This window comes from Cladophialophora carrionii (assembly GCF_000365165.1).
Source record: "Cladophialophora carrionii CBS 160.54 unplaced genomic scaffold supercont1.9, whole genome shotgun sequence".
Classification (NCBI taxonomy): Eukaryota; Fungi; Ascomycota; class Eurotiomycetes; order Chaetothyriales; family Herpotrichiellaceae; genus Cladophialophora; species Cladophialophora carrionii.
Genome location: NW_008481834.1, coordinates 226,662 through 250,213, shown reverse-complemented (window position 1 = coordinate 250,213; position 23,552 = coordinate 226,662). Strand labels below are relative to the sequence as shown.

General features: G+C 54.1%; 7 protein-coding genes across 7 annotated transcripts; 5 read left to right on the top strand and 2 right to left on the bottom strand.

Moving 5' to 3' along the window:
* Window positions 1–162: 162 nt before the first annotated feature.
* On the top strand, window positions 163–1,386 carry G647_09174 (uncharacterized protein; the record flags this gene model as incomplete). The annotated part of the gene is made up of 2 exons (XM_008733479.1): window positions 163–518; window positions 570–1,386. The coding sequence occupies 2 exons, from the start codon at window positions 163–165 to the stop codon at window positions 1,384–1,386; spliced, it is 1,173 nt and encodes a 390-aa protein (XP_008731701.1).
* A 1,166-nt stretch (window positions 1,387–2,552) lies between these two features.
* G647_09173 (uncharacterized protein) lies at window positions 2,553–3,962 on the top strand (the record flags this gene model as incomplete). Its single annotated transcript, XM_008733478.1, has 2 exons — window positions 2,553–2,717; window positions 2,799–3,962. 2 exons carry the CDS (start codon window positions 2,553–2,555, stop codon window positions 3,960–3,962), a joined length of 1,329 nt encoding a protein of 442 aa, XP_008731700.1.
* A 709-nt stretch (window positions 3,963–4,671) lies between these two features.
* G647_09172 (uncharacterized protein) lies at window positions 4,672–9,483 on the top strand (the record flags this gene model as incomplete). The annotated part of the gene is made up of 1 exon (XM_008733477.1): window positions 4,672–9,483. The coding sequence occupies one exon, from the start codon at window positions 4,672–4,674 to the stop codon at window positions 9,481–9,483; it is 4,812 nt and encodes a 1,603-aa protein (XP_008731699.1).
* Window positions 9,484–11,401: 1,918 nt separating this feature from the next.
* On the top strand, window positions 11,402–13,847 carry G647_09171 (uncharacterized protein; the record flags this gene model as incomplete). Its single annotated transcript, XM_008733476.1, has 2 exons — window positions 11,402–13,667; window positions 13,696–13,847. The coding sequence occupies 2 exons, from the start codon at window positions 11,402–11,404 to the stop codon at window positions 13,845–13,847; spliced, it is 2,418 nt and encodes an 805-aa protein (XP_008731698.1).
* A 2,753-nt stretch (window positions 13,848–16,600) lies between these two features.
* Window positions 16,601–17,544, bottom strand: G647_09170 (uncharacterized protein; the record flags this gene model as incomplete). The annotated part of the gene is made up of 2 exons (XM_008733475.1): window positions 16,601–17,287; window positions 17,377–17,544. The coding sequence occupies 2 exons, from the start codon at window positions 17,542–17,544 to the stop codon at window positions 16,601–16,603; spliced, it is 855 nt and encodes a 284-aa protein (XP_008731697.1).
* Window positions 17,545–18,441: 897 nt separating this feature from the next.
* Window positions 18,442–22,045, bottom strand: G647_09169 (uncharacterized protein; the record flags this gene model as incomplete). Its single annotated transcript, XM_008733474.1, has 2 exons — window positions 18,442–21,864; window positions 21,917–22,045. 2 exons carry the CDS (start codon window positions 22,043–22,045, stop codon window positions 18,442–18,444), a joined length of 3,552 nt encoding a protein of 1,183 aa, XP_008731696.1.
* A 563-nt stretch (window positions 22,046–22,608) lies between these two features.
* Window positions 22,609–23,274, top strand: G647_09168 (uncharacterized protein; the record flags this gene model as incomplete). Its single annotated transcript, XM_008733473.1, has 2 exons — window positions 22,609–22,624; window positions 22,673–23,274. The coding sequence occupies 2 exons, from the start codon at window positions 22,609–22,611 to the stop codon at window positions 23,272–23,274; spliced, it is 618 nt and encodes a 205-aa protein (XP_008731695.1).
* Window positions 23,275–23,552: the final 278 nt, after the last annotated feature.

Sequence of the window (23,552 nt, the reverse complement as noted above, 5' to 3'; positions counted from 1 at the left end):
GCAAGCCAGGCTGCTATTTAACAGTCTGTATAAAGTACGAAGAGATAACTTCCTCCTTTCTTCAGCCTGATTCTGATCACACCATCAAAGCTTTTGCACCTCAACTTTCTGACGGTATCTACTTAGCACTGCGTGTGTAACCCGCCCTTACTCGTGAACAGCATGGCGCTTAGCGTGCCTAAGGTCCTGCTCATCTTGCTGTCCGTGGCAGGATTCTGGACGCTTTGGGGCTTTCCATATCAGAATGGGCTTCTCAAAATCCTGGGCCATCAAGCGGAACCGGGCGCTGTCATTCCCGGGCCGACCGCAGCGCCCATGAAACAGACCTACACTGGCATCGGTGCGCTCGACAAGCAGTTGACAGTCTTGGTCAGCTTCTTCTACACAGCTATCGATGGGAACCGAGCCGATGTCTCGTTGTCATTTCTCTATCTTGGAGGACAGGTCCTCGCATCCTGGGTCCTGGTCATGATAGAGGGCCTCAGAAACGGCAACCGAGGGAAATTCGTTCTTACTGCGTAAGTGCAGCCTCGCATGGATGTCCAGCTCTTTGTATTGACTTTCTTTAGCACGACCTTGTTCGGCATTGGTGTTGCAATTGTAGGCTATGCCTGCGTTGCGCCCCTTTGGTTCGCATATCATCTGTGGACGTCGTCCACAGTTAGCAATCCAAAGGATTATCAACTCTATGTCGACGCGCCAGTCAAGATCGCCCTCATCCCGATCAGCATCCTGGTTGGGTTCGGACTTCCATCCATCTTGATGTGCCTACCGGCCCCGACCCTCGTTTCATTTGACACCAAGCAAACTTGGACTGGAATTCAGCAGGGTTGGTCAGTCTGGATAGGCTTGACCCAACTCATCCTGACCATTATTGCCCTGAACCTGGACCAACGAGCCTCGATTTTGACCGAAAGCGACAAGAGAACGAAAACCGTCCGCTATCTTCGTCTCGCGTATCCTTTTGCAATCTTGTCATCAGCAGGATCTCATCTGGCAGTGCTAGGCCTGTCATCTCTGGCCTACCTGTTCCCAGTGTTGTTCAGCGCCAAGTACCTTCCGCAGCTACAGCCCGACAGGATCTTCGTAACTGTCGTTCCCCTTGGACAACCTCAGGTCCAGACTTTGGCCGACGGCGCGCTCTGGTTCCTTCAATGGGACATCATCGTCGGCGTCTCTGCCGCCCTTGTGTGGGCTTTGACACTACGCGTTGGGGCGAAACACGAGGAGGCAACAATTATCCAGACTATCGTTGGCGCCGTCAAGATCGCCTTGCTCACAGCGCTGATCGGACCCTGCGGAACGGCCGCCGTCGCCGTTTGGGGTCGTGATGAACTCGTTTTCGGACGCGCAAATGTCGAAACAAAGAAAGGCAAAAGCTTGTAACCAGAGCGCTTCAAGGGTCGAGGTATGGCATGCTTCCCGCCCGTCGGAAGACAATGATTGGTGACACTTTGGCATTCTGGACTGATTCCAGGACCGGGATAAATGGCTCGGTAACGTGGCAAGAGCAGCTTATCGAAATCGATCTTCGGTTGAACAATACGGAGTACCAATGGACGATTGCAGGTTCAATCTTTGCCATATCTACTTCCCTCCTCCCCACTCCTTTTTCCCTCGCAGAAAAGGGCGAAAATCACTTGTTCTATGTTCTTCAGCGATGCGTGGAAGGGCGCTCTCACAAGTTAGTCTTGATTTAAGGTACTTAGCAAAATGTCAGTGCTTGGGTAGAAGGGGCTAGAAGTCATGAAGCATTGAGGCGGACCATTTCCACAAAGACCAAGGCTTTCTTGAAGCATTTTGCTTCGCCAACAAGCTGAATGGACGCATGAGCTGCCATCCCAGTAGTGGCCGCAACTTCGCCATAATGGATATAGCAACTGTGCAACAGTCTCAGACCGCTCTTCTATTCATCAGACTATGTGCCGGCATTTCACAGGCGAGAGTGCATCACCATGATACCGCTACACGCGGCAAGTAAATTTGACAGATCGGCCCGGAGTGTTACTCAAGAGAGTGCTCAGTATCATAAGACCAGATCAAAGTAGCACGAGCAAGAAACGGTCTTGCTTGACTGTAAGCGGTGCACCAAGCATATCTCATCTCCCCAAAGGCTCGAACATGCGGCATCTGCAGCTATATGCGAGCTGTGGCGGTGTTGTGGACTTTTTCGCGGGCTTTCACGGCCTTCAATGTCAGCTGTTTTTGTCTCAGCTTCTATTTAGAACGTGAGTCGGACAAGTTGCTGTAACTCGGCGGCATTCACCTCAGCGGCCGCTGAACGGAAAGTCACACAAGGATACTTGGCTTGTAGCTTTCCAGCGAATGTACCCCGTACGTAGCCGTTCTTTCAGATGCGCAGTGTTTTGTCGTTCCGGGTTTCTGCAGCCGTGTCAGTGTAAGTGAAAGTGAAAGTGAAAGTGAAAGTGAAAGTGAAGCAAGACCGTTTTTCATTGAAATACAACCCGCTTCTGGCCAATTTTTTGCTTCACCCCACCACCACCTGAGCTCAACCACTACAGGACTTGGGTTGGCACCAGTGGACGCCTATCATGAATCTTTTCGCAGGGGCTACGATTGTGGCCCTCGTCGGTTCATGTATCGCGTCGCCTGGCTACCTCAAACTCGACTTGCACAAACGGGCCCCCTCAGCCACCAGGCTTGTCCCAAGCTCTTCGAGCACGTATCAGCTCGTCGAGCAAGCTGGCTTCAATATCGTCAGTCTATCTCCGCACGTGCCTCTGACGGAGCCATAGGTTACCTGCTTGAAAATTTGTCGCTAACTCATCATCCGCCAGACTTACGCCGCTCCAGGTGATACCGATGCTGGTGACTGGGGTTCTGATACCATTACGATCAACGGCTCCTCCCCTATCAACAATCAACAAATCGGAGTGGCGAGTGTGCTTGTCGACCAGCATGGAGTGATGGGAGTTGGATACGACACCAATGAAGCAAAAAACGATGGCCCAACCGGGGTATATCAGTCGGTGATGGACAATCTCGTCAAGTCAGGAATCATCCACCGCAAAGCCTTCAGCCTGTACTTGAACGACCTCGAAGCGAGCACGGGCTCAATCATCCTCGGCGGCATCGACACGACCAAATACTCCGGAGACCTGGTCGCCCTTCCTCTGCAGGCTACTCAGGATGGTTTGGTGAAGGAGTACTATGTGGCTTTGACTGGCGTCTCCTTCACTGACGCCACCGGTGAAACCACTCAATTGTCGCCACAGGGATATTCTCAAGCCACGTTGCTAGATTCGGGCACAACCAACACCTTTTTGACCAACGATATTTTCACCCCTCTGGCTCTCGGATTTGGAGCTGTCCTGGATGCAGAGGGTACCGGCGCCTATCTGATACCGTGCAGCCTCTCAAACGGCAATGGTACCATCGGCTATTTATTTGGTGGGGAGGGGGGCATCACCATACAAGTGCCTCTCGCGAATATAGTTGGCGGGCAGATATACACACCAGATAATTTCGACGATCCGTCAGGTGGTTGCATGTTGGCCATGGAAACCACCAGGGAGAGTAGCGGCTTCAGCATCCTCGGCGACAGCTTCCTCAGAAGTGCTTACGCGGTTTTCGACCTGGAGAACCAAGTCGCGGCTCTGGGCCAAGCAGACGAGAACAAAGCATCGACCAGCAACATTGTGGTGATTCCCACCGGCACTGCGGTCCCCAGTGCCACAGCCACCGCAATGGCCACCGGGACACAGCTGACTGCCATCACGGCCGAGACACAAGTACCCGAAGCTAGCTTTTCGGGATCGAGCTTGATCCTGGCTGGCACGCCGACCTTCAACTTGGGGATCTCTTCATCGACAGCAACAGCTGGTTCGGGTCCATCCTCCTTCGGATACTCCGGCGCAGGGTCATTCCACGGCTGTCCCGACAGCGGCTCTACTGGGTCGGGGTCTGGCAGCAAGTTTCATCGGGCTTTAGCAACCAACTAAAGACTTGTGAGCAGCTTGTACTGAGATACAAAGATGGAAAGTATTCAGAACGACAGGCAATGGATACCCAGTGGAAGGTCTTGTAGAGAATCAGACCCACCTCGTAGCTGTGTACCACACCGCTCTTTCTAGGTCGCTTTTAAAAGGGCCCCGGATCCCATGCAGCTCGCTTTAGTCTCCAGGTGGTTCTGCGCATTGTCTTTTTTGGCATTCCATTTCATGCCGCTCTCCCTGTCTGATTCATCTGGATGACGACGCCACCCAGGCTCTGCTCTGCCGCAGACGACATGTACCCGTCGACAGAGTTTACGGAGGCAGGATGCCTCTCCCACCACACGAAGCCCGTATCAGCACGGGGGGATGTGATTGGCTCCAAGGCGTCCCTCACCATCATCTCAAGTTATCGACAAGCTGCGACGTGACTTACACTTCTACCCCTCCACGAACGACCGCCACCTTCCCAATCTCCCTCACAGTCGATCCGCTCACCAGACAACCAGGATTTCCAGAGGGCAGGCCATCGAGCGTCCGCGACGAAGAATTCGAAGAGCGCACACGATGATTTCCGGTTGAGTCATCTTAGTCCCAGTTCAGTCGGCCTCCTAGTCTCCGCTCGACCCTGCGCCTTTAAACACGCCGTGATCCATCGAGGTTACAGCGAGGCGCGGACGAGGTCATCGGAGACAATAACATACTTCCGGTTTACCACATGAGCTACAATCTCTGGCGCTGCCTGTTCGAAGATGATGTCGATGCGTTTCGACAATACTTGGCTAACGCCACCGTCTCCTCCGCGGCACCGAGAACCACGAGCACCGGACAAGCTGGCGGATTTGGGCTGAAGAGCGGCAGTCCAGGCAATCTGGCAGCCTCCCCCAAGACACCGTTGAGATATCGAAAGAGTTCAGGGCACACCCCAGCGAACGCCACCCTGGGTAAAACCGCTGGCGCAGTGCTCACAAGAGCCGATCTGAACACCAAGGACAGCTTTGGGAGAACCATCCTGCACCACGCTGCGTCATCGCGGTCGGAAGATGCTCTGCAGTTTGTCAAGGTCCTGTTGGAGATGCCTTTTCTGGATCTATCCATTCAGGACTTGGAGAGCGGATGGACGCCACTACACCGAGCGCTATACTTTGGCAATATTTCAGCTGCACACGCGCTCATGGCTCGAGACCTCCAAGATGCCACTGACTACACGACGACTGCCCAGCACTCTCACGCTGGAGGCTTGGTCAAGATCAAGGACCATGAAGGCAATAGCCCCTTCGAAGTTTTTGGCTTGACTATTGCACCGCGTTCCCTCCAGCACGATTCATCCACGCTTCCACCTGTACGCGATGATGACAGCACCAATGGCGTCGACGATAATGGTGACCAGCAGAACGAGGAGCGTTCGAGGCGCCATGTCCATCCCTCAGTTGATCTACTAGGTGACGAAGTCTACGCGTTTGGGAGCAATAAGAACCTTTCTCTGGGTACGGGTGACGGTGACGACAGGCATTATCCTGAGCGTCTTCACTTTGAGAGACCTGATCATCTGCTTCGCCGCCTTCTCCATGACCATCTAGCTGAAAGACAAAAAGGCTGGGTACACGAAGATCTCACGCATAGCACTGGCGCTCTTCATTCTCATAAGGCCTTGCCAGCGGTAATCCGGTATCGGCCTGTCACCATCCAGAACGTCGTCATGTCAAAGCTACATACGGCCGTTTTGACCAACGATCCAGTCTCGAACTTGTATATTTGCGGGTACGGTCCGGGTGGTCGTCTTGGTACTGGCGATGAAAATACCAGTTTCACATACCGTTGTATTCAGGCCGGGGGTCTGGCCAAGCGACGCATCTCGGCAATTGCACTGGGGCAGGATCATTCCATAGCAGTTTGTTCCCAGGGCGAAGTCTTCACATGGGGTAGTAACCGCTACGGTCAGTTGGGTTATACTCTCCCAGAAGCACCCAAGGACGAGGTACCAACTCAGCTGGTTCCGCGTCAGCTCTTCGGCTACATCAAAAAGGAAGTCATCTTGGGGGCGGCAGCATCGGCTTTGCATTCAGCTATCTATACATCCTCGGCCTTGTACACCTTTGGCAAAAACGAAGGCCAATTGGGCCTGATGGACGCCGACGCTCGCTCACTAGAGGTGCAGGTGCTCCCACGCCGTGTTGGAGTATCTATTCTGCAGTCGCCCATCCAGTCAGTAAGCGCAATTGACCGTGCCACGATCGTCCTGCTGGAAAACCATGATGTGATCGTCTTCACGCATTATGGCTGGACGAAGGTGCTGTTTCCCTTGGAGACCTTTTCCAATTACTACATGTCGGACAATCTATCGACGAGGTACAATATGGAAACAAATTACATCAAGCAGATTACCGGCGGAGGCAACACAATTTCCACGATGTCGTCCTTCGGAGAAGTGTACACCATCGAAGTCCCCAGGGTTTCGGAAACAGTGCCGTCCAATGCGTCTACAACTAATCCCACTAAGGCACGCAATGCTTTGCCTGCCCCTTCGCGCCTTTGGTCTCTCGGCAAAGCTCATATGGCGGCGACAGATGTTGCCGTGGGTCAGGACAGTTCAATTATCATCTGTACCGCCTCGGGCTCTGCCTGGCGAAAAGAAAAGCGTGCAAACATCAAGTCAGTCCGCGACACGAAGAAAGGTTCGGGAAGGCCGAAGGATTACAAATTCGTCCGGATTCCGAACCTGACGGGGGTGGTCGCTGTTCGAAGCAATGCTTTTGGTGCCTTCATGGCGGTGCGCAAAGACGCCACTGTGACCCGCGAGCAGATCTTGCCCGACGCACCAAGCCTGTGGAATGATTTGTTCCATCTTTTGCCCTTCCAGGGATACGGGAGTTCGGAGACTACGCCCCCGTCAGGCAATGACCCAGCCCAAATAGCTCGTGCTGTGATCAGTAACGCATCAGCGGAATCCGATTTCCTCGCCATAGGACACCGGCATGAACCCCTATCCCGGAGCCAGTACGACCTCTGGATTGCTTCGACAGTCACGGACGTCCGCATTCCGATCCACTCTTTCGTCCTCAAGGGCAGGAGTAGTGTGATGCGTGGCGCCTTGACTGAATTTCAAGAGACATATTACTTTGCCATTCCCGATGTGCTCTCGATCGAATATGGACAGGACGGCCAGATACAAGTTACGTTCAAGGGCGCGGACTTCCTGACCCTTGCCACCTTCGTCTTCTACTTATACACGGACAACTTGATCGACGTGTGGCACTACACTTCCCAGGCATTGCACCTCGCACCTCGGTACAGGTCCGTCCGGCTTGAGCTCATGAAATTGGCAAGTCACCTCGAAATGAGAGGCCTTGAACGCGCAGTAAGAGTCATGGTCGATCCAGTCCGTGCCCTTGCGAACGATATGGAGCTTGCGGTCCTAGATCCTGACTTCTTCTCTGACGCCGACGTGCTCCTTGAACTCGCTGATGACGCCGAAATGCCTGCGCACAGCGTGCTACTATGCAGTCGCTGTCCGTTCTTCGATGGTCTCTTCAACGGACGGACCGGCGGAATGTGGATGGCATCGCGGCGCAACGAAGCTGAAGCAGAGTCCGAGGCTGTACGTGTCGACCTCAAGCATATTGATGAGAAGACCTTCGTCATGGTCTTGCGCCATTTGTACGCCGATACAGGAGAAGAGCTCTTTGATGACATTGTCACCAGTACTCTCGACGAGTTCCTCGACATTGTTATCGAGGTCATGTCAGTTGCAAACGAGCTTATGCTGGACCGACTAGCACAGATATGCCAGCAGACCCTGGGCCGCTATGTCAGTGTCCGAAATATCTGCTTATTAGTTAATACAGCTGCAGAGTCAACAGTCCAGAGCTTCAAGAAAGCAGCGCTCGAATATATCTGCTTAAATCTCGAGAGCATGATGGAGCTCAGGCTCCTCGACGACTTGGACCCAGACCTGCTTCTGGAGCTTGACACTGTTGTGCAAGATAATCAGCTGGCTTTTTTGCCGTTCGCTCGCAGTGAGCGCGCTGAAGCTGATCTTTTGGAAAACCATCCAGACCTTATCAGTCAGATCGAGACGGCTCGACAGAGGAGAGTAGATTCTATGCGGTTGCGATCACGGTTGGTTGAAGACGAGGAACGTTACGCGGCTTCTGTGAAGGTGCGGTATGGTAGTTTGGATCGCCACGCATCTTCGCCGCACAACAAAAGTGCTCTGCGGACTCCGGCGGATGTATCACCACTCACCACTCCGAACCATAGTCCCGCGATCCTGGCGAACGACACAGCGGATGATCTCCCGTTCGACATGGACGCGGACATCCCAGAGCTTCTCCCAGCTCCTGCCCGTGAAGACTTGAATTCACCTGCTGCCAGGGTTGCCTTGTCCCCGGAAAACACAAGGCCGCCACCGCCGATCCGACAATCGGAGCTTGGGTTATCTCCCATAGGTGCACTGCGTGTAGGAGGGGCTGGCTCGTCGGGGTTGGAGAGTCACAGAGCAGCAGATCCCATCAGCGCTGTAACTCCCATCAGCGCTGTAACTCCCACCAGCGGGTTCAATAGTCGGGGAGCACCATGGCAGGTCCCTCTTCAGGGGTCGAGGAAAGACGGGCTCAAGGACATCATGGAGCAAGCGTCAGCCGGCCGGGTATCTCAATTGACCCAGGCAATGCGGTCAACCTCAACCACTCCAAAGACTAACGCTAAAGTCTCTCAGAAAGAGCGCAAACGGCAGCAGCACCAAATCAAGGAGCAGACAGTCAAAGTCTCAGAGACCGTCCGGGCGAGTCCTACAGCAGATGCGCCTACTTCACCGTGGCAGACTATCGCAAAGTCACCCAAGACAGAGTCCTCACCGATCATGGATGCGCGAAAAGAAACAGGCAAACAAAGTCAGGCGAAGCAGCCAATAACCATGCGGCAGCCGACGGCCGAAGCATCATCTGCGGGCCCTGTAGGCAAAGAACCGAGCGGTGGTGGCCATCCCCCTAGCCTTAGTCCTCCCTCGTCGAAGCCCGCAGCTCCGCAGATCCAGTCGATTCGCCATACGCCGGTGCGCACGAGAGGCCCCCCCGTGGATGCACGGACATCAATGGCTGAGATCCTTGCTCAGCAGCAAATCGAAAAGACGGCTGTTAAGGAGGCTGTGGCGAAACGATCACTCCAGGAAATCCAACAAGAGCAGGAGTTCCAGGAATGGTGGGATAACGAGAGCAAGCGAGTGCAGGAAGAAGAGGCGCAGGCCACCGCAGCTGCTGGTCGTCGTGGTAAAGGAGGTCGCGGACGCGGTGGACAACGTCGTGGTGGCGGACGAGGAAAAGCAACGTTGGCAGTCGAACCCAACGGACACCAGAGAAAGTCGTGGTCAGCAGAGGGTCCCCTCATAGCACAGGGATTCGCATCTGGCGGGGAGATCGAGCCTGGGCTCGCTGGGATGTCGCGAGGCAGTGCTAGCCGTGGCCGAGGGCGGGGTCAAGGAAATACACAGCATTCGCATCGAGGGGGCAAGGCATCGACCATCACAGAGTAACAGGCCGCACTAGCGGGTTGATCACAGAGGCAGCCGTGTACAAATTTCGATAGAGGCAGGATTCGTTTCCAATTGAGACAACCAACACAATCGTTCAGGATCTTTTTTGCGTACACAGTAGAAAGGTGGCCTCGCTTAGAACGGCCCTGCGTCAGAAGGATTCGACCATGCTGTTCGCGGCAAGGTCTGCAGCAGGCTGCAAGACCGAAGTACCATTCAGCTGGTATGGGCTCTCAATATTGGACCGCACAAAAGTGCCTTGCCTGGAATTCACAACTGAAAACTGAGGTTGAAGGACTCGGTAGACCCACATCATGTCTTGGGTCACTACTCCGTATTGGTGCCTATTTGAGGATCCGGCAGGCAGAAGAATGTTTGACCCGAGGGGAGATTCCCCGTCAAGCCATTGGAGGCATCAGACATCGGCGCATAGAAGACAGCCTGGTCTGTGGGTTCCCCTGCGGTGCAATGGTGTCAGGCTGATGATAGTCCCAAGGCTCGTTTACAGTATGACTCTGAGATCGAGCCTTAGATTCAGCCTAGCCGGCGCGGAATGGAGAGGGAAGAGGAGCACACACACGGGCGGATTCGGATGGTGGGCGCTAACTGTTTGAGGGGCATGGATGCTTGCACAAGCTAGCCAAGGCATGCATGCAACATGCACACAGCGTAAGAGGACGTGGGGGGAGGCGAGGTGGTGAAAGGGCGGCGAGAGAAAGCCGGGGCAACATGTCTGTTCTGGGAATATTCGTGCCGCACTATGTGTACGTTAGCAGAGTTCGCTGGCAAGTCTATGACTGTTCTTGATGGTGGCGGAGAATGTGGCCGTCAAAATGTCGAATGTGCGCGCGGCGGCGGCAGGGGAGACACAGCGGCGCGCAGCACAACAGCTGCCAGGTCAGGAGTCAGGACGATGCAGCCTATGGCACCGCTGGACAGCTCAGGATCGGGATCCGATTCGATCCACCATGTGCAAAGAACCATGCATATCAAGCGTTGGCGTGAGCAGAGCAGCTTGAGCGCACAATGGTGAAAGTCCAAGTGAGAGGAGAGTGAATGGAAAGTGAATTGAGGGGTTCGAGTGCTGAACGTGCCCGCCACACATGTGTGTGCGTGTGCGTGTGCGTGTGTCTGCTCGACCAAGCCCTCATCGTCCGAGTCAATGCAGATTCACCTGGGGCTGAACGAGCTCTGAGGACACCAGGAGAGCTCACCGGCTACAGCGGGACTAAGCCGCTTCGGTCGGCGATGGACCTTGCTGCTCTATGGTATCGGCTGATCCTTGCTAGAGCTTGGTGTTGGCGTGGTTGGCTGCAGTGGTATCCGCCATGATATCTCCGACATTTGGATGAGTCCTTGAGTCCTCAGATCCCCATCACTTTATCACGTCGTCGACTCTGTCCTTCTGCTGGCATCCTGTCTCGTACAAGGCCCCCATTTCTGCCTGAGCGGACTATCCTACCTCATCCCGTCCCATCCCATCTTATCGCCTCGCTACGTCCGTCGCCTGACCTGTGGTTGTGGCTGTTCCTCCGCATGAGCGCCAATCACATGGAGGTTCCGTCATATGCCCACGACTCGAGACGATCGTAAAGTCGCACTGCACCGGACCTCGTCCTCAACCTCAGCCCTGGACAAAGTCGCTGACCGTATTCAGCACTACCTCATCTCTTCCTAGGGCCATGATGACCTTCCCATCTACCTGAATTCTGCTCCTACCACAACGTCCAGCCTTGTACCAGAGATGTCGACGCGTTGACCGCCATCCACAAACTCGCCGACCCAGGGAATACAAGTGTGGATATCACAGCAACCAAAATATGGATGGCTACCGGATATACGCCAGTACCGAATTACCTCTCGAACGCTAAGCTAGGCTCCTGAGAAAAGTGAATAACAACGCCATTTCCGCCGCACCATGCATCAACACCCTCGACCTCCTCCCGTCAGTGCCTCCCCCGCCAACTCTGAACAAACAAATCCCACCCGCACGAACAACCCGAGAGATCGAGACGTTCAGACTCTCCGGACGACATCTCCTCTTACCCAAGGCTCCGGCTCCTCGGAGGACTTTGCATCTGCCCGTCAAGACTCACCCGCGGACAACCCCGTCCTCCAGATGCAGAGACTCAACCAGGTCATCCAGAACTTCCACACCAAGTCTGCTCTCATCATCCTGCAGTCTCGAGTCGAGCTGGCCCCGGCCTACTCCAGGCAGACCGACAACAAGAGGGTAAATCGGTGGTTCAACCTCGACATCGACGAGACGGACGAGTACAAGGACGATATCAAGAGATGGAAGACCTGTGATGTCGAATACAACCGGCCGCCGCCCCTGGTAATTGAGGTCTACCTAAGCACCGAATCTCTACATCAAGGCCAGCGGCTGGTGATTGTAGATGAAGATGGCAAGAGATGGGATGTCCTCAATACCCTGTCGTCTGCTCGAGGGGCTTCTCGATCAAACCAACGCCGAACGACCGATGCCAACGAGGTGATACTTGAGCGATGGACAATCGATCTCGGCGAAGCGACGGCTCCTATCCCCCCCGATCTAGCTACGCTCCTGCCTTTGGTCTACAAGAAAAGTATCGTCTTCTTCCGCTCTCTGTACACCTACAGTAATTTCCTGCCTGCCTGGAAGTTGTCGAGGAAGATCGGAAAGGGACGGTCTCACATGGCATTGAAGCTTGGGTATCGGCTGATCGACGGATCACAAATGGGAGGTTTATCTCGGTCCGATAACCTGGGCACGCGACTCTTCGACAGTAACTCGGACGTCTTATTTTCCTATGACTTTGGTACGACCGAGTCACCTGCCGGGCCCTTCTCGGTCAAAGTCGACTATCGTCAAAACTGCGACTTTCGGATAGACGACTCCGAGGAACTCCTGAGTTCCCGTTTTCTAGGAGCAGACGATGAGCTGTTCCGGCCGTCCCTGCCGAGTGAAAGAGCGCTACGGACCGAGATTGGGTCATTACCTGCACATCGACGTCAGACTTCGATGGAGCAGCAGGCAGAGCTAGGGCATGCGTACGGGAGTTTGACAAGCTTCCACCAAGCAGGCCTGGCTCGCGGCACAGATCCTATCTCGGCCCTCCGAGATGCTCAAGACTTTGATGCCAGCCCACCCACTACTGCAGAACCAGCTAAACCGCAGCTGTCTGCTGCGCAGAACTCGAGGAATTCACTCAGAGCGGTGGCGGCCAACCGCAGAAGCTCCTTCTCCGTTCAGCCATTCAAGACCCCTACTTTGTCAGCGTCACCTCTCGGTGTTTCTCCCCTCGCCAGTTCGCCGAGAACTCACTCTGCGAGAATACCTACCCTGGGCTCTTTGACCGAAGAAGGCATTCCCCCACCAGCAGCCCCAGTAACGCTCGCTGGGCGAAGAGCTGGGTCTCTTGCGTCAGACAATGCTGTTGCTTCGTCGTCGTCAAGCTCGCCCAAGCCTACCACGGTGAGATACAGCAGCAGCTTCAGCCACAGACGAGCCCGTCTTTCCTCCGGCGGCACCACCACTCGTACTGACGAAGATCAGACAAGTAGTGGAAGGGGAAGCGCCACGTCTTCTGCCCCACCTGGCTCGGGTTTGATGGCAGAAGCGGCTCCGGCTGGAGGAAGCTCTGGGTCAATGGGCGATGATGATGGGGAGAATATTTCGTCGTTCTTGAAAATGTTGGAATCACAGAAAGATCTTCTCACCCCTTCATCGTCAGCAGCGGCAGAAGCGCACACCAGGAGGACCACGGCCGCATTAAACCGATTCCACAGGATGCGAGATTCAAATGCTGTACTCTCAGATTCTATGTCTTCCTCGGTTATGATGCAGAGATCATCGGTGTCTTCCAGTCGACAATTGTCAGGGGTGCCGCCCATGGTGGCCGGAACCTCAATCTCCACCTCGTCTTCTCCTGGGAAACCGGTTTCTCCTCACACACCACATACACCGTTCGCTCCATCTCGACTTAGCGCTGCTTACAGTCATGACGACACTGACGAGCCACATCGTCTCGCTGTCGAAGCACCTCCATCTCCATCTGAAGCTCCGACAGAGGAGACTGCACACGCACAGTCTACAGCTAATGTACCGGCTATCGACATTCCGAACTCTCCTAGACCGTTCTTGAACTACCAGCGTTCAAGTTCTGCCCAACGGAGACCGTTAAGCTCAGATGACGATATCGGTGATCTATACGGCATGCGCAGCCATAGTATGGGAGCAGACCGACGAGGTCATCGCCGAGAGACGGCTGAGCGCGACGAACCGGTCACAGAACCACAGACCTCCGCCCCACGAACGTCGACTGGATCTCCTCGACGGTCATCCCAGGTCCATCGCCTTTCAGGTCTTGCCACTGCCTTGACAAATGATGCCGAAGCATCAGAATCTGCATCGGGTCGATCTTCAGCAAATATATACAGAAGCCGAGGAGCAAGAACGGGCGTCGGACGCGGGGCTTCTCAAGGATCGACGTCGAGCGTTAGTGGCACGGGGGCTAGTGTTGATCCCGGAAGCAGCAGTGTCAGCGTATCCTGGCGTGGAAGGAGTAGTGGCAGTCGGCCCGAGAATCGGTTCGACGATGATGATCTATTGCCTTTTGCTATGGAAAAGAGCGACTTCAACACGGCTACAAAGCCAGGAAATTCCAGTTCTCCAAGCTGACGGAGAAAGACGACAAGGAAACAATGGACGAAAACAAGCGGCAAAACAAGCCGTACGCTCGACGAATGGCATCAGTCTGTGCAACGGACAAGAATTATAGAATGCTCACACCGGGCAGTTGGCTCTCTGTATTACCGGCGTTATCAAAATAGGCAGAAATGGTTCTGGGTTTGGTTGGGTTGGATTTGTGTTGCTCATGGTTGAATATTTGATTCTGTCGGATTGTTCTTACACGACAACGAGACTGTCTTTATGAGCGTTTCAGCGCGACCCATGACTACAACACTTGCTGGCCGGGTCTGGGGTTGACGGCACTGGAGGGATCATTGCGTCGCCATCAACCGAGCTCCGTTTCTATGGAGTCTGAGGTTGGGACTGACCTGGCTGGTAAACGAGGACGCGTACTAAGAACAATCCAGGGCTGGCCAGTGGAATGTTATAGGCGTTTGTTCTGTTGCGTCGAATGGGGAAATGCATTGAGCAATAAGACGCCGAATCATGGTACTGCTATAGCTACCTATCGTATCTGGCAAGAGCACAGGTCTATAGGCCGTGGTCTATCAATACATTGGCTCCGGGCTGCAGTCAATGCGCCTTCTCGCCAGGCAAGCCAGGCAAGTCGCTATATTGTATCACATGCTTTATCAGAGAGTGATTCGGGCTGAGCGCAGTGGGTTCCCACCACAAGGCGGATAGATGCATACAGCACAAGGATGAGCATACCCGTAACATTCCTGCCACTTGACACAGAAACAAAGCCTTGTTCCGCGTCAGGTACTTACGCAACGCGATGTCAAATGTATATCATCGCCACTGTACGGGTCAATGGGACATTTCGCCGCCTCCTGTAAGCTGCTCGTACCGCCGGGTGAGGAAGATGTCGTACTCGCAGAGGAGCAGCATACAGGTCCTCTTGCCTACAGAATTAGGAGAGTGCCCGTAAACATTGAACAAGTAAACTACTATAGATGATTGTCATATAATCATATACGGAGTACACCTAGGTCTATATTTACTCTAGACTCGCACTGATGTAGATGAGGTCTATATAGCGATTACAGTGAGTATGTACATCCAGTACTCACTTACTTGTATCGGACGCGCTTATGCAAATACAGTGCCATGACCGCTAGACAGTGATATACATATATATATACTAGACTGGTGCTTGCTTCCTCCCCACTGTATTAGGTAGTCTTCGAGTAATTACCCTTTTCTCAGTATGTACCTATACAGAGTACCTATATAGAGTACGGAGTAGCGTATAGCGTAGTGTAAGCTATAGTATATATACAAAGCGACGTGATTGTATTGTACTGGGGCTGATGAGGTTATGGGTTGGCAAGGCTGCCGTTTCTCGAAACAAATGTTTTGCGAAGCAACGGAGCGTTCTGATTGGCGGAGGTTTAGCGTAAGGCTGTGCTCCTTTCCTTTTTAGTTTTTGTCGTTGCTTTTCGATAGCTCATGGAGAGGATATGCACGGACAGTCAATACACTCTACTCTACCACAGGCATCGTGTCGCTCCTTTGAGATGTAGGGTGGTTAAGTGTGAGGAAGGCAGAGTATGCCGCCACAGAGAGGCACTCCTCCGTTGGCCATAAAGCCTTACCCCAGTTCAATATTATTTTCTCGCTATATACACTCACTCACTCACTTACTTAATAGAAGTAGGTTTGACTCGACTCGCCTCAACACAACTCAGCTCAATTCAACCCAACCCAACTGGACAATTTGTTCCTTGATCGTGCTTCCACTCCTCAGGTCGGGTCCTCGTGCTTCATGCTCCTTCACGCTTCTTCACTGATCACCCCGAATTCTCGTTCTGGGTTTCCAACCTATGTGCCTCATGACCATTCGGTATCCCCTCGTCCCCAATCCTCGTGTTTGAAGATCCTTGATTTTCTCGTTCCGTATCTCGGCATCAAAGTGTAGATGTATCCGATCTGACCCAGTACGGAGGACGTTCGGTCTGAAGATCTGTCGCCGCTCTTGAGGGAACAACCAACCTAGCCACTGTCTGAGGGGGCCTGAGCTGAACCGATCGGAGCAGAGCGGCTTCCTCGCATGACTGCTCTTGTTGAAACCGCGTAGAGTGTGCGTGCGTGCGAGAGGCGCGAGAGGTGTGTTCCTCGTATGCTCTGGAGAACAGTCGTCATCACAGATCACACAGCTCGGCTCATATGCGCACACCACTGCTCATATGCTCCGGAACGGTCGTCATAAGATCAGCTGCTCATATGGCAAAGTCGTCACGTGACGCCTCTGGACGCCCTCGTTATTCACGCCACGCAGGAAATCCTCGTCTCCTCCACGTTGCGCGTCGTTTGTCATACATACCTTAAAATTCCTGCCACCAGAAGCCCGGCGTATATACAGTACAGTGTCCTTCAAATCCAAACGCCAGTGATACGCATTGCACGCGGGTAGTCTGCACACCACAACCATGTCTCATCTCATCGCTGAGGACCATAACCGTATCCATTGTTCGCGTAGCCTGTCTGTGGCGGTCTATACGCGGTATATCCGCCCGTCGGGCCGTCATTTCTGAAATCGTCCATCCTCACCGCTGGCGCGTGCCCATAACCCATGTCCGCCGCGGCGTTATCCCTCAATCGGGCCCGTGAATCATTGTAGTCGCCGATACCGTAGGGGACGGAGTCCTGAGAATCGGCGTGCCCGTGGCCGAGTGGATCGCGCTCGCTCACCGCCCGAGACTGAGACTGAGACTGAGACTCGGACAACGACCGACTATGCAGGTCGTCGAGCTTGACGTCGGCGCCACCCTTGGCCGCAGCGTCGGCCATCTTGTTGTAGCGGCCCAGCTTTGTCTGGGCATGGCGGCTCCGCACGTCCAGCACGATCAAGGCGATCTGCGCGAGCACGCCGAACAACTCAAACGCGTAGAATGCCTTGTAGGTGCGGCAGATCATCATGCCGTCGTCGCTAGCCCAGTTGGCGCGGCTGCACGTGTGGCCGAGCGTGCCGTAGATGTTCCATGTCAGCAGCCCGTAACCGACAATGTAGAGAATCAGGATCGTCACGTTGAGGATGAGCGAGAAGAGCGGCGACAGGAAGAAGCATGTGTAGAGGATTCCTGTGACGAAGAGGGAGAGCAGGGACAGTAGTGTTGACGCGAGGACCTTCGAAATCACGGGATCAGTCAGTATGCGTAAGTGTATAAATGCTAGGCACATTCTCTCAAGGAGAGACATTTGGGGGGTCCGCTTACGATGATGAACGTCCACGGCAGCTTGAAGCCGTCGTGTCGGAGCTGGACGCAGAAGTAGATCAAGATGCCGCTGACGATGGTTGCGCTGATGAAGGCGATGGTCCGGACGATGTGGAAGGCCAGTCGGGGGTAGACTTGTGGGCGGGAACGCATTTTGGAGGCCGGCATGGTGGAAGAAGGGGTCGCCCGCTGGGCAGGTAGATGAAGGAGTGTATATAGAGTACTGGGGTCGGGAGATCTGAGGCTCGCAGTGTTTCACAATGGGTGAGTTGTTTTGTATGTACGGAGTAGTACTCCGTGTACTGCAGATCTGGGAGTGCTCGACGCTGTGAAACACAGATGGTGTCAGAGTAGCTGTGCGCAATGGACGGCGCAGGCGTGAATGATTGAATGAATGAATGGGTGAATGAATGGATACAGAGAGCAGTCAGAAGAGAACGGCGAGCGAGCAGAACTGATCGAGCGTCGTAATGCCAATGGCCGACGCCGTCGCAGTCGGTCGCCAAGCTGAAGATTAAGACTGCGTGGACTGTTGCCAATGAGGCTGAGGAAACAAGGCTCAGCTCAAAATAGAATCCCGGGCTTGTGCTGCCAATCACGACGCCTGTTCGTTGTCCTTAGAGGCCAGTCGCAGGCACGAGTCAGGCCTAATTTGCGAGACCGTGTGGGGGCTTCGGGGGCTGGTGCGTGCGGGGTTTTGCACCTGTGGCGCTTCGCAGAAAGTGCTACGGTCATGTACGGTCAAAGAACTGCATATGGACCATGCTACAGTAACGAGTGCTCCGTACACAGTACTCGTGCCAGGAAGCACCCTGAATCAGGCTTCGATAGCGGTTATACAAACATGCTTGTTCGAGAATCGCGACGAAGAGACCTTTAATGAGAGTATTGGATATTTTTTTCTTTGCTTGCTTGACTTGCAAAAAGGACAGAGGTGCTATCCCAGACGCGACGGTCAGAACGGTACATAGTACTCCATACGCTGAACCAAATCCTCGTTTCGTCTCACCCCCCAGAAAGCTCCAACGGCTCTGATCGTCTCCATCGGCGCGATGCTCTTCGACCCTATCGAAGTGGGCTCTCCTTGATGATGCCGTTGCCCGGCACAAAAGCCCCTGCTCCCGCCGCATTCAGCTTGAACGCTCCACCACTCGAGCTGCCACTCGCACTGCCATTGGTCTTGGGCGGCGACATTGGCAGCGGCGTGCCTGACACTGATGAAGACACGGGCGCCATGTCCGGAGTATTCCGTCCACTCTGCACCGCACTGTTCGCTGCTCCAGTACCCATGCCATCCAGAGCCGCCAATGTGCCCCCAATACTCCGGGGTGGAGGCTTCCACCCATACTTTGTGCCTTTGCGGTAGATGTCTTCGATCATCTGCTCCGCGATACCTGCATCCTCGTATTCTTGGAACTTGCGCCAAAGACGGAGCGCCATACGCGCATCTTCGATGCTGTCGTGTCCGTCTACCTGCGTGGCCTCGTCCAAGCCGGTCTCTTCCTGGATGTATTCCTTAAACACAGCCCATGCCAAGTAGCGCAGCGAGAAACGTCGGTTCTTCCCAGGCGCCAGGTAGAGATACTGCGTGTCGACTGTTTGAGACTTGGGGACGTGGATATTTGTTTTGCGAAAGTCGGATGCCAGACCGTGGCCGACAAAGATGCAGCCGAGGTTGAGAAGAATCCAGAGTTTCTTATATGCCACCTTCAGCGGGACGAGATTGTGTTGTGAGACTTGCGTATCGAGGTCTCCTGGTCGAATGCCGGAATAGCGGGTCTTGTAATCGACAATCGGCTCGTAGATGGTTATGTAGTCGTCTATGAAGGGGACACCTTCGTCCTCACCATGCCCTCTGAGGACGCTGACGCGCGCCAGACCGGATTTGGCGGGACGGATGGTTTCTTGCGTCCCATCAGCCTTGACATTAATTTCGGCTTTCTCCAGTTCGACAAATTCCGTGTCAAGGGCTATCGGTGTCCCTTCGGCGGGATGTTCCTGTGGCCCCAGAATTTTGCAGCTATCAATAGGATATAAGCCATTGATGCTATAGTGCTGGTACAGCAGGGTGGTGTCCATCGTCCGTTTCCAGCTGTGGTCGAGTTTGCCGTGAGCGCTCTTGACCTGGTACGCAATCACGCTCGGGATCTTCCAGTTCTTGTTGAAATGCAGCGCTTCTCGTGGATCGACTGGTGACACCAAGAAATCATTGAACAAGTGCCAGTTCGGGAAAACCTTGTGATTGGGGGGAGCGTCCGGCCCAGAGCTTGAAACTTCTACATTGACCATGCTGACCAGGTGAGGCTGATGCCGCTCGCTGGTGTCAATCTCGGCCACGAACCCGACTAGTTCATAGATCATGAGGCCTGGCGACTTGTTTCGGATGTGCAAAGCCAGATCGGAGCCCTCAAAGACGTACACGTTCCTATCCTGCACGGTGAGGCCGATCTCTGATGGGAGCCACCCGGGAGTTTCCCAGAGGTTGCGCATGGCGGTGTTGCTCCCCAGCGCCGCATTGATCATCAAAACAAAAGGCAATTGCCGGATGGTCTTGCGGATGGCCAGTTGCTGATATCTGCGACATCGGCTGCACCAGCCTCGATTCTTGGCTTCCCGTTCAATGGTGCTCTTGAGAACAGATGAGAATTTGATATACCTCGTCGAGTGCTTGGAGTCCAGCTGCGGATAGACCAAGTCATGCACATACGTGCTGGCCGGCTTGGAGGTTTCGTTGTTGCAATACATGCATCGTATAGCTTCAAAGGCCTTGGTCGCAATGACCTCGTCAACCCCGTCGCTGTTCGACGCAATCATGGCGTAGTCCTGGGCCATCTGCTTTAGAAAGAATCGGTTCACTGCTTGGATGTTGGTGGACAACGGCGTGACATTAGCCGCGGACAAGTGTTCAAACAGGCTGAGATTCGCAGCTTCCCTAGAGGCTCCGAAGGCCCTGAGCAAATTTGTCGCCTGGCAGTTTTGACCGTTGGCTTTCTCCAGCATGTCGAACAGAAACCCGAATTCGCAAAGGAGACAGTTGCCAGCAACACACGATGTCGCGGCATGCTGGATCGCGACGTTGCGGAGAAGTGGGACAAATCTATACAGCTGCAACAGAGAGTTGACGAATGAGTTTGCAATGTGAGTTTCGAGGCCGGAATATGGTGTCTTATTGTAGTATCGGAAGTCAAAGTCGTCGACACCGAACCTGCTGTACTTGATCTCGACATTGCTGTACTTTAGCATTCGCTCCTCGTCCGTCTGAGCTCGTCCGTTCAGCGAGACACCAGCAAGGGCCTCTGCCGCATCAGCCAGCTTCGTTCCAGTTCCGTTGGCGGGTTGGTCCTTTGCCCTCTCGCTCAAAAACTTGGGCGCCGCGATTGAGGTGGGAACATGACCGATTCTCGTGTCTTCGACTTGATAACGAAGGAGTTTCCGTGGATTCAAGTTGCGGGCGTAGTGACCCATCTCGGCGGTTTGCATGTGAAATACTAGCGACGGCTCGATTGTCGGAGGTGGCGCTCCTACCTCGAATATCATATGGCTGGGCCAAGCTGACAACAAGGGTTCGGTGTAGTAGGGCATGCCTATTGTATTGAGTGGTGCGTCATTCCAGTCAACGTGCGGCACGTTCTGAGGAGGAGGGTCTGCAAATTCGGTTTCTTTGCTAATGTTGTTGAAGCGAACTTTGGACGGTGAACCCCAGAGATATATCCATCCATTAGTATCTATTATGGCCACAGCATCTCCGGACGAGGCAATTTCCATGCCCAGCATGAACTGTACGTTTGCTTGTTTGAGCATCACGTTGACCGGATTCATCAAATCCACCACCTGCATCTGGCCGGTCTGTGACGCCACGAAACTGGTTGTTTGTAGTTTCGGGTGCAGACGGACATATGCAGCTCCTGCATGGAACGGAATAGGCGGCAGCGAGGTCAAGGATTTCAGGTCGTAGACGTTCGCCAATGGGTCAACAATAGGCACACCCATTTGTCGGACTGAGAAACCACAAGTGACGAGAAAGTCATTGCGAGCATCCATGTCGTTGACAGCACTGGAATGTGCTTTCCACGACTTGAGCAGTCGGTAGTCCGTCAAGCTCAGGATATGCACGTTTCCGTCATCGGTGGCGGCACAAATATGCCGGCTTTTCCTCATAATGGTGTACTTTGCCTGTGCGGGATGTTCTGACACGATCTGGCCCTTGTCCAGGTCGATCACGAAGAAGGTACTGTGGCCCCCGTTGACGATGATGAGGTTGTGCGTCCCCACGCTGGCGAAGGTCATGCATCGCAGATCACTCATGTTCGGATGGGCGATATGCCATTGCGTCAAGCCTCTTCGGCTGACGGAATGGACACTGGAAGCAGAGATGGAGATGATGCCCTTCTCATGGACAAGTAGTTGCTTGACGGGACCCTCGCCCAGATGAGCCTTGACCGAGACATACCGTTGCAGATCGGCACCGTAGAAAGACGTGACCCGTCCCTAGGTAGAAAGGTAAGATGGCTACATTGTATGGGTGACGACACGGGCTTACCTGGTCATTGCCGATCCATAGGAGTTCTTGCACGTCGTCAAAGGCGATGGCACTGGCAGGAGGAGGGATCGCATGCAGACCCGAAGAGGGCACTGCTATGCGGGTGATTTCATCCCAATCCGCCTCCATGAGCGAGATCGAGGCGGCTGAAGTTGGCTTAGGGCAGATCCGGCGGACGGAGCATCGTGGGCCTGGAATTCGGATATGAGGCCCTGCGAGACGCCTTGGTTGACTGGCGGGTTGGTTTCGTCAACTCATCGTCGTCGTCGTTGCGTACCAACTGAGTATTGATAGGAAGAGGTGGTTGAGCTCAGACACAGCGCGATGAGTGGCTGATGATCCGGCGCGAAATGGTGGCGCTTTCTTTCTCCGAACCTCCTCGCCTCTCCGAACTACACGACCAGCGTCAAGAGTGTGTCACAGTCACGGTCGGATGTGCAGCAGGATGCTCAGTCTTCACACATCTTCACCACTATCGCCCCAGCTTCAGCCTGTTTGAACGTGGTCACAAGCGGTAATTCACTAATCTTCGTCTGTAAGAACCCCACCAAGCGGGCGAGCTGAGTGCTACATACGCCATCAAGTCGCGCCTGGCCGCGCTTCGCCTATTTATTTCCCCTCCAAGTGTCCGTCCAGCTTCTTAGGACATTTGTGCGCTTATCCTGCCAGTCCTTGTTCCTGGGTGACTCGCCATGTCTAGCTATGAGAGTAAGATCAGATGACAGCCGCATGGGCATCTACGTTGACAATGTGTAGCTGAACATGCTTCCGATCCACCCAATCGCTCTGGGAGCCAACCCCGAAGACCTGATCTGTCCTCGTTCCTGAGTCTCCTCTCCGAAGTCACGCCTGATCGCCCGGAAGAACGAGCTCGGGAGGGAGCAGTGCCTGTGCCGGCCGATGTGTCTGCTGTCTTTCGCTCGCTTGCGGAAGCGTTTCAGGTCATGCTGAGAATAAATGATAATGCCGACTCCGACTTGCTTGAGAGCATGATAGAGAACCTGATGGAGACCGCTGAACGTCCTCCCCGAGAGGTAAAAGGCGTGGACGAGGAATACATCGCAGCATTGGAGCGAGTGAACATTAAGAAGGTCAAGAACGATGCCGATTGCCCCATCTGCGGTAACGCATTTGTCGAGGACGCTCACCCGCTTCTGGTGCGCTTGCCATGTCATCAGAGTCACATCTTTGACCTCGAATGCATCCGACCTTGGCTCCTGGTCAATGGCACATGCCCTCTCGACCGGATCGACCTGGCTCAAAGAGAAAGAGACCGCAAGAAAAAGCACCTGGAAGAGATCAAGAAGAACGCCGCACCAGAGGATGAAGAGGAAGAATGGGACGGACTGTATGGCTGAAGCTGGTCGAACTGTGACGCTGAAGACTACCTCAGGTGTACTTCACTTCACTCCACACACTGCCACCTGTTTGTGCGAGTACAATGCCGTGTTTTTCTGTACCTCCACTGCATCAGCTTCCTTGGGAACGCCGGAGACGAACTGCATGATGAGGGACATTGAACGACATCGAGCGCCTAGCGGCGTCGTCGCTAAGCGATATGCATTTTCGAGCTGGCTCTGTCAGTCGTGGCACAAGAGGAGCAGGCTGGCCTCAGGTTATGGATTACGGCCCTACC